Consider the following 10,162-nt stretch of genomic DNA (forward strand, 5'->3'; position numbering starts at 1 on the left):
AAGATGGATAAGAAAAGATTTGTCAGAAAATAGCAGTTCTCTTTAGGATGTATAAGATTTGAGAAGCTTATGAGCTGTATGAGCAAACATGCTGATGGTAGCCGACCATGTTTTTGAAAAGTGGGCTAAGGAGAGATACTGGATGCTCTGTGTTTCACACACATACACACGTATAGCTACATGCATATCCATATACATGCATATGTATGTATACACACATACACATATGTACATTAACACACACATATACATGTACATAAGCATGTATACAAGCACATATACATATATGTGTATATGCACATACACACTCAACAGATATATGTATATAACATGCATGCATATATGTTGTGTATGACACATGTTTTATATATGTGTTATAAATATCTATATGTTTTACAGGTATTTAAAGACGTAGGTGATCGAGGGGACAGGTATCGACAGTGAAGAGTAGGTGTAGACATGTCTGAGCCGCAGGTTTTTGATATTAGGAAGTTGAGAAGTTACCAGGAAAAGCAGACAACCAATGAGACAGTGATAGTCAGCAGTGTCCTGGAGGTCACAGGAAAGGAGCGTGAAGAGGGAGGGCTGGGCTGTATCTTGGAGAGGAGGATTAGTCCAGCACGCACAGGTCCTGATTCAGTCTCTAGTCCTGCTAATGAGTGAGTGTTTATCCTGGCCTGGAGAGATGGCTCAGTGCCTAACTGCTTGCTGTCCTCCAGAGCACCTGAATGTGGGTCCCAACACTCGCATCAAGTCCCTGGCCACAGCTGGGAACACCATCTTCTGGGGATCCAGTGCTGTCAGCTGGCCGCTGCATTCACAAGTACACCCAAATGTGTATGCAGGCACACATAAATAAAAGTAAGAAAAACGAGAGTTAGTGCAGCTAAGTCAGGATGAGACTTAGAAGTAAATTAGAATCTTGAAAAAGCCTAAATGCAAGAGATTAAATAGAAAAGAAAGGGGAGAGTTAGAGAAAACCACTGCGGGTCGGTCTGTCTGTCTATCATCTATCTATCTATCTATCTATCTATCTATCTATCTATCTATCTATCATCTATCTATCATCTATCTATCTATCTATCTATCTATCTATCTATCTATCTATCTATCTATCTATCATCTATCTATCATCTATCTATCTATCTATCTATCTATCTATCTATCTATCTATCTATCTATCTATCATCTATGTATGTATGTATATATCTGTTATCTGTCTGTCTGTCTGTCTATATTTGGTAGTTTCAGGAGTTGATCCCAGGGCTGTGTGCCTGATTAGCAAATGCTGTACCATTGACTACATTCCCAGCCTCCAGAGACAATTCTTTCCAGTGCTGTCTCCAAGAAAGCAAAGAAGGAGCAGTGGGCATACAGTGACTCCAAAATGGGAAAGACAACAGAGTGCTCACCCATGCCTCACCCATGGGGGGAGGGCAAAATTGTTGTAAAGCTGTTGAGTAGAAGAAAGGTTTTAGGTGCCTGGAGAGCGGGTGGGTGGTGTCAGGCACACCCCAGCCTCTTTGCTGTTCCAGAGGGAGGAGAGCCGGTGAGCACAAAAAGCTGTGAGAGGGAGCACTGAGAAAGAAAGTCTTCTGAACATGTCTTGGGGGTGTGGGGAAAATATCCTTGCCCGAGAATGAGTTTGAGCAAGAGCCAGTTGATCTTTTAGACCAAGGAGAGGAGGCATTAAAGTGTCAAGTCAGAGAGAGTGAGAGAGGGAGCCAGGAACACTGTGTGGCACAGGGCACTGTTAGGGCCATTTGGGCTAGTGGTCACACATTCGACGGAAAACAACTTGCATTTCTTGTGTCTTTTCTCCTGATGTGTCTTGTTACAGCGATGTAGTAAGTTGGTTTAACTGGACTTGTGATATGTTTTGCCAAGAGCAGGACAGAATGAGAAAGGAGATAAGAAAATTGCGGGCTATTGAGGGCAGTGATGGCGGTGATTGACTGTGGGTGTCGAATAGGCTAGGGAGGAGCACTGCTCAGAGTGGAGGGGAGATCAGTGGAGGGAAGGTCTTCTCAGATTGCAGTAGCACCAGGGATTAACAGGACTTGGTTAACGTTGCTCCTTGGTGGAGTTCCATCTACACCTGTGTAAGGGCACACCCACACGTAAAAGGTCCGCAAGTACGGTGAGGAACTGATAACGGAGAGGTAGTTTCCCGGGAATGTCGGTTAACACGTAGAGTGAGTGGCTGAAGTGTAATGGAAGCCCTTTTAAGGAGATGCTGAAAATTGTGTGGCTTGGCTGCTGGTCAGCTCCAGAGGGCAGGGTGGAGTTTTGAGGGTGTGAGGAGAGGTCTGGGATGGGGTGGGAGCATACTAGATGTCACTGCTCAGGACAGACCCCACCATGTGTGACGTGGGTGCTGTCGGAGCCACAGACCCTGGCTGTTTCCCGCTGCTCATTCACACATCGGCCCCCAGCAGAGAATGTGGCATAGGAATTCAGGGGTGGATAAGAACAAGTTTCAGTGTGGTTTGTGTGTGTGGAAGGAAAGGCCAGTGTCAAGAAAGGAGACACTGGTATTGGGGACCAGTGCAGGGTGCACAGATAGATGTGGGGACACTGGGGCTGTCAGGGAAGGTGTCATGTCATATCCGAATGGTTCGGATAGTCAGGGAGGAAACTAAGTCGCCTGCTGTTCTCTCTCTGTCCAACAGGACTGAGGGGAGGATAGATACTGAGTTAAAACTTATAAGCTTATTTTGGAGAGGAACATAAGGAATTTTATCTTTGTCTACTTCCTTTCATATTTAACGGTTCCTCCTGTGTGCCAGGCACTGTCCTAACATCTGGGGACATCTGGGGACACAGCTTCCTGACTTTGTGGGGCTTCCCTTTTCACTGAAAGAAATAGACAAAGGATCTTTTTAAGGAAATGGTTTCAGGTAGGAAGAGGTGCTGTGGATTAAACTCGGTGACCTCCAAGGGATGGGGCGCTTGGGTGGGTGCATGGGGTGGGTGAGACCCGACTAAGGGGGAGGTGCTGGCAGGGAACCTGGCGGGGTGTACCAAGGCAGAGCACAAGGTGTGGCCTTGTTCGCTCCCGGGCTGAGTTGTTGAGTTTCTTCTGTTTTTATTCACATTGTTAATTACATGTAAATAGCATAATGTGCTCTACTCTGGTGTTCTTACACACATGATGTGCTCTATTCTTACACACATAATGTGCTCTACTCTGGTGTTCTTACACACATGATGTGCTCTATTCTTACACACATAATGTGCTCTACTCTGGTGTTCTTACACATGTGCTCCTCGCTGCCTCTGCTTCTTCACCTCCATTCCCACAAATCCCCTCCTCCCATTGAGTCCTCCTTCCTTCTCTCTCCTTCCTTCCCTTTCTCTTACCATCACCCCTGTGTTTATATTTTTGGTGTGATCCCACCCCCCACTGGTTAGGGTTTTTTACAGAATCTCAAGTATGTTGTTATAAGAGCACAGGCTGCCACACCCACCGTTAGTCACTAGGCTCACAGTCTCTCCTTTCCCAGAGACCATAGCTGTCTAAAGACACTCCAGGAGAGGGAGCCCCTCCCCACAGCTGCCATTTTGTACCCTATGTCCCCATGGAGGAGAAGTGGAAGGCGGACCTAGGGGGAAGAGAGGTAGGAAGTGGGGTGATAGGGTGGGTAGGGGAGGCGTTTGGATGTTTGTCCTAAAGGCACTGGGGAGGCCTGGAGAGCTGTAGTGAATCTCACTCACAGAGTAAATTGAGTCACAGGCTGCTGTGGCAAGAGTGAAGAGGCCCGAGGCTCACAAACACATGGGTCGGTCTCGTGAAGCCCTGGATGCCGTCAGTTATAGAGTTTTGTAGCTTTCACTCAGCTCTTTTTAGCAGTGGTGAAACCAAGGTGACAGAGTTGTGAGCCACAGAGGAAGGAAAAACTGCACCTTTAGTGCGACTTGTAACTCCCTAAGTGTCCGGAGTAAGGGGAGGTCAGTGGGAGATCTGTCGTCTTCTACTCAGAGGAAGCCATCCACTCTGAAGTCACGGAAAATGATTCCTTGGGTTGGAACTGCACAAATGTCCCATCCATGGGCTCAGATGAGGGGAGGAGGAGCGCTTAGGGATGACTAGGTCTGTGCCTGTGTTTGCAATCTGTGGAACTCATGGTTAAGCTGCGCTGTCACTGTGGAAATCTGGTCACAGTAAGAAAAGGATTGCCTCCGCGCCCGCTGTCTGTGAGGTCATCAGTGTTGAGCTCTGAGGTACTTAGTTATAGTATAAAAATAATTGCTATCCTACAGGCAGGGTTTCATAACTTATTTTTTTTTATGTGCTAGTTTTGTTTCAGATTGTATACATCTTTTTCTGATTACTTTTTTCTTACTTAGCTGCACTGCAAACATATTTTTGCACCATTAAGCATCATTTAATCTATAATTAAAAATTCTAGAGCCAGATACTTTTATCCAAATATAGTTTTCAGATGTATATCATTTCATTTTTATTTATAATTAATATAAAGAAATCCATCTGTCAGCTACATTTTGGTTTAGATCACTATTATCCTCTCATGTCATTATTTCCCAAGTATTAATATAGCATTAATGCAGACACAATTGTTTTTGTTTTGTTCTTTGAGACAGGGTTTCTCTGTAGCTTTGGAGCCTGTTCCGGAACTTGCTTTGTAGACCAGAGCAGACACAATTTAAAGTTTATGTTGTGTCTTTCTGGGCTCTCATAAAGGGTGAGCCCCAGTAAGTCTGTAGAAGGTTCCTGTCTTTCTACGTCTGTGTCATTTCTGTAATATTGTGTTCAATTAACTTTTACAGTTTGGTAAATGAACAGTTAGTACTTCAGTGCTTTTATTTTGTGATTACAAAAGTCTAGTGAGGTAGAATGTTTACTAGTCTCACATCTGTCTGAATCACCAGCGAATGTCTGCTTCTGCTTCTAAGGAGGGACAATTGGAGTGTGATAATAATTCACCATTGCTCTGTCTTCCGCGTTTGTCTCTTCAATGTGTTGTTAATGTACATTTTGTCTTTTCATCAGCAGGTTTGTTTCTCTGTGCTGGTGGTTATGCGCATAGCCTTCTCTCCATGGACTCTATGTCCCTCTCCCCCATCTTCTATGACTTGTGAGCGTTCTGTGTTTGAACGCTGGCCCCTTTTTTACTTTTGCACACACATGTGCATCTTTTTTTAAATTTAATTTCTTTTTGTCATCTAGACAGGAAACCACTGTGCTATGTCTCTGCTGACTTCTCCTGCTGCTGGCATCAAGACAGTTGATCCTCTGCCTTTGCGGGAAGACTGGGAAGCCAAAGTTCCAGAATATCAGACAAACACCCCTGGGCAGCATTCCACTCCGTGTTTCCTACCTTACTGGCATCCTTCCAGCAGGATCCAAGGCCGTCTGCGAGACCCTCAATTTCAGCAGAATGGTGAGTATTTTAGCTTTAATTTCTTGTCTTTTTAAGATTAAAGTGTTAAATGACAGCAAAATGCTGTAGAAGAACTGTATGCCAACAGAATTCTGTCATTTATCTGTTTTTCATTTCTTTTTTTTATAGTTTATAATGGCTCCTGCACTGTCCCTCCCTCTCCCCTCCCCCTCCCTCCCTCCCCCCCCCCCCCTCCCCTCCCCTCCCCTCCCCTCCCCCCTCCTCTCAGCAAGGCCTCAGGAGGTAGCCCAGGCTAATGGATTTCTGTGAACGGCAGATCTCCTTCCTGGATACCGGACTGTGCTGCTGTAGCCAACTCCACATTTCAGTTTTATAAAGTGAGAGGAGCCGTTCATGTTCTTCCCAGGGCACAGATCTGGTTGCTCTGCTGTTTGAGCCTCCTCCCATCACAGTTGGGAATCCTGCGGTCTCCATTCTGGAGCTTTCACATGTGGTGTTTTCTTTCTGTGGCCTCTGGGATGGTCTGTTCATACCCCATGATCCTGATACTTTACAGACAGCATCCCCTAAGTGCGTGGCCCCTGTAGACCTTTCAGCCTGGTCAGTTCTTCGCTGTTCTGCCTCTCTGCTGCTCCTGTTCTCTGGCTCTAGGGCATCTGGCCACAGCAGCACTGATAACCCCTTAGACAAATCTTTAGTCCACTCTGGGGAGACGTGGTCATCAGCTGTGCAGGTGTAAAGACACTGTGATCTAGCTGTTGCATTAACAACGTTTTCAGAGTCCCTTGTGTGCCTCCCACCCCTGCCTTCTCCATCCCAAACCCCACATCACTGGTGATGGACAGACAAGCGGACAGACACATGATCTCTGCTTCTTAGTTTCTCTACTCTGCCCACTTAAGACTTAAATTATGTACTGGCCTCCTCCAACTCTTTCCAATCTCTTAATGTGGTGGTTCTTTCCTTGTCTTTCATTTTCTTTTTTCTGTGGGCTTCTGCTCTCTCTCTCTCTCTGTATTGAATTTTCCATCTCTTACTAGAGGCCTATGTTTCTTTGAAGTTAAACCAATATTATCATTGCGAAGAATTAGGAGCTTATTCACAGTTTATGAACTTGCTAAACACATTAAAATTACCCACTGGCCCTTTGATATAGTAGTCTCTATCAATATACAAAATTAATTGATAAGTATGTCTCTAGAACAGTGGTTTTCAACCTGGGTCATGACCCCTGTAGAGTCATATGACCTTTTCACAGGGGTCACATATTAGATATCCTGCATATTAGATATTTATATAATAATTCACAACAGCAAAATTATAGTTACGAAGTAGCAATAGGAACTGTATTAAGGCACAGTGTTAAGAAGGTTGAGACCCACTGCTGAAGAAGCTGGGAAGTGCATGACAGAGAGGGGCAGCATCTAGTGAAGGTCTCCTTCTCCGTCATCTCCTGGCAGAAAGGTGAGAGACGGAAGGACAGACCGTCCCTGGTACTGCCTTAGGCCACACCTTCTCAGGTGTCCTAATGCTATCGTAACAGCAGTTCAGTTTCACCGTGAATTTTGGAGGGGACAAATATTGAAACAGTTGAGTTAACGTGTGATGTCTGGTGGCTAAAGAATAATGTCTTCTGCCTTTCTTTCTTTAAGTGGGGAAGCCGAGGATGAACATTTTGCAGTTACCGTCACCTGAAGCCTTTAATGACGAAGGTATTCAATACTTAGGATCAGCATCAGCTCTTCTGTCAGGCGGTCTGTAGCTTATGATCTCACATTTGGCTGGCACTGCACAGACCACAGAGGACTCCTGTAGACATTTTTATATTAGGTCTTTGAGACCTTATTTATGACAGGGATGGAATTATTCCCAGCTTACACAGGAGCCATGTGGGGCTGCGTGCTGAGGAGTCTCCCCAGCAAATGTGTGCCTCCCCTCAGCAGAGGCCATGGCTCTGCCTGCTTCCATCTGTCTGTCTCAGAAATTTGGCCTGATGTTAATCCATATTTTTTTCAAATGCCTACATATTCTTATCATTTTTCATTCCAAAATATGTGTAATTAATAAAAATAGGCCTCCGTTCCTCCTGTGTACTCCTCCTTTTTCATCCTATCAATTTTTTTGATTTTAATAAAGGAAGGAGGAGTTTGGGATCTTGAGGTGAACATTCACAATGACTGTTGTCCTATCCTGAGCCCTGACTGTAATTTGTAAAGTACCAATAAGTTCCTGGAGGTTTTAACTTTGAGTTGGGAAATAAATTTGAACTTAATGCTCTTTACACTGGCAGCTAAGTATACTAGAAGTTTTTTTTTTCTCTTTTAGCAAGTTTGCAGCTCCTTATTCAGTGAGCACATGTTGTGTTTTGGATCTAGTTCTGTCCTTTGTCTTGTTGATGAAGAAGAGTATGTGTAAACGTGATGGGTTTGCTCACTCAGAATGTGGAGTTTCAGTGCCTAGAGGTGGTAGCTTATTGCCAAATAATTTTTTTTTTTTACATTTAATGAGACTTTCAAAAAGTGACATCATGGCATGTTAAAATATAGCATTTAAGTAAGACTTATTTTTATTATTCTTGATACTGTATGTGAGCATGTGCATTTGCATACAGGTACCCTTAAGGCCAGAGGCATGGCAATCGCTTGGAATTGGAGCTGCATGTGGTCATGAGCCGCCTGATGTGGGTGCTAGGGATTGAACTCAGGACCTCTGGAAAAATCAGTGTGTGCTCTTAGCCACTGAGCCATCTTCCGGCCCCGGCAGTCTGCTTTCTTAGTTGAAAGTCTTTTCAGTACGAATAGCCATTCTTTTAAAAGTAGGATAAGACATCTCAGGATGAGTTCTTTCCCAGTTATGATGAAATCATAAGCTGTGTGTGGCTAATGACATTATAGGATTTCAAGGATGTGAAAAGGTTTCTCGTCATGTTTGACTTCTGATCACCATAGGAAACCGCTGTGAACTATGATGAGTTAAACTCTCCATTTACCAGTTCCCTTGTTTTCTGATAGATCCAGAGTTGCTATTGATGGGTAGTTTTGATTTCTGTTACTAGTACATTATTGTTCTGAGGCGATTTCCACCGGGAATGTAATCCTGGGATTCTCTCGTTACAGATGCAGACAGACTGTCTGAGATCTCTGCCCGCTCTGCCGCTTCCAGTCTCCAGGCCTTTCAGACTCTAGCACGAGCTCAGAAAAGAAAGGAGAATTTCTGGGGCAAAACATAAACCTGCTCTTCTTATCTGGAGATGTACCAGCGTCATCTTTCCTTCCTGCTCCCTGTGTTAGGATGTTCAGAGTGTTTTATTTCCTTCTGCTACTTCCAACTTCATTATTTGATTTTCAAGTAGCTCATCTTACCCAGAAAATTTTAATGCAGGAGTATTTAAATTTAACTCTTTGAGGATTCTTTCCTGTTTATCTTAATGAAAGACATTCTGCCTTTTTATGTCAGGTGTCGGGGGTGCCTGGTGGAAGTGTGTGACTATCACCTGTCCAGAGAATATTCTAAAGGGATAAAATTAAGTCAAAATTAAGATCTCCCAGATTATATTCCCTCTCAGAATGGTTTTAGCATTTGTAGAGTTGTAGATGTCATGAAAGGAAGCTGCCATTCCTTTGACTTTGACTTCAGCGTCTTTATTAACACCTTCTGTACACAGTGTTAGGAGAATTGTACTTTGAAAATTCGGCTGTATATATTTTTCTTATTTATGTAACAAAATTTGCTGAGAGAATATGTATATTTTTGATCCTTTTGTGTATTCTATTTGTACAATAACTGACATACATTTGAATAATGTCTAGGTTTTGAGGAATTATTTGTGTAATGGAGAATTAAAACTTTGTAGACATGTAAAAATGAAAATTAATTGTGCTTGGCCTCTCCAGAGGTTATCATGTGGAATAAATGCCTTCTAGAAGCATCTCCTAGAATTGGTTAACCAAAGATTACACTATGTTTGCAGCTGTCAAATGCAGTGGGACAGTCTGCAGTATTTTTTTGTACAAATACAGGATTTTAAAAGCATATTCATTAAAAACAACTTCTCATCAATTTTGTGATTCTGTTTTTTATTTCTAGGACATTTAACAGTTGTTCACAAATCAGTATAGATTTAAGTTTCTGATAAGAATGGGCTTTATAAACATGTTATTCAAATCTCTAAAACAGTATGTGTTTCTTCGTTTATTGTTTTCTCCATTTATTTACCAAGAGAGGGTCTTTCTAGTTTCTAAGGCTGGCCTCAAACTTACAATCCTCCTGTGTAAGCTGCCTCAGTGTTGGAATTATAGGCAGGTGCCATCTTGCAGTCACATCCCCCCAAATGATGTGTTTGGAAGTTCAGAGCCCATCTGATAGCACTGTTGAGAAATGATGAAGACTCTAGCAGGTCGGGCCTAGCTGAAGAATCAGCTCCCTGAGTTGTGCCTCTGAGGGTGTATTTTGTCCCAGGCATCAACCTTTGCCGACCTGTGCAGATCTGGGTGGGAGACCTGGGATTTGAAGACCTTGTAGAATGAGGCTGCCTACGGTCTAATACTGCAGACAAGGCCAGCTTTGTATTCTTGTATACATGGATGTAACCAACAAAGAAAGCAATGGTCCAAGGAAGGTTGTCTGAGTTCAGAAAAACGCTAGAAAGCACATACTCAATATGAACAGAACAGCCTTTTCCCAGAATAGAGCAACTTAAACAGACTTGCCTGGCACGCACTATAGGTTATGTCTGGGAAGCACGAAAGCAAGGCAGAAGCCATACCCAGATCCAGGGTATGGGGCCAGCACCCAGC

General features: G+C 43.5%; 1 protein-coding gene across 2 annotated transcripts in view; it reads left to right on the forward strand.

Annotated features, from left to right (window-relative positions):
• The window catches only part of Mdm1 (Mdm1 nuclear protein), a 29,475-nt gene extending 20,050 nt beyond the window's left edge, over positions 1-9,425 (forward strand). For both annotated transcript variants that reach the window (XM_050165479.1, XM_050165480.1), the window contains 3 exons: positions 5,192-5,405; positions 7,019-7,078; positions 8,483-9,425. In XM_050165479.1, coding sequence (XP_050021436.1) covers positions 5,192-5,405; positions 7,019-7,078; positions 8,483-8,595 — 387 coding nt within the window. In that variant the 3' untranslated portion in view covers positions 8,596-9,425. The remainder of the gene's footprint in view (positions 1-5,191; positions 5,406-7,018; positions 7,079-8,482) is intronic.
• The last annotated feature ends 737 nt before the right edge of the window (positions 9,426-10,162 follow it).

This window comes from Alexandromys fortis, unplaced genomic scaffold (genome assembly GCF_014885135.2).
Source record: "Alexandromys fortis isolate MF-2015 unplaced genomic scaffold, M_Fortis_MF-2015_v1.1 scaffold_154, whole genome shotgun sequence".
NCBI lineage: Eukaryota > Metazoa > Chordata > Mammalia > Rodentia > Cricetidae > Alexandromys > Alexandromys fortis.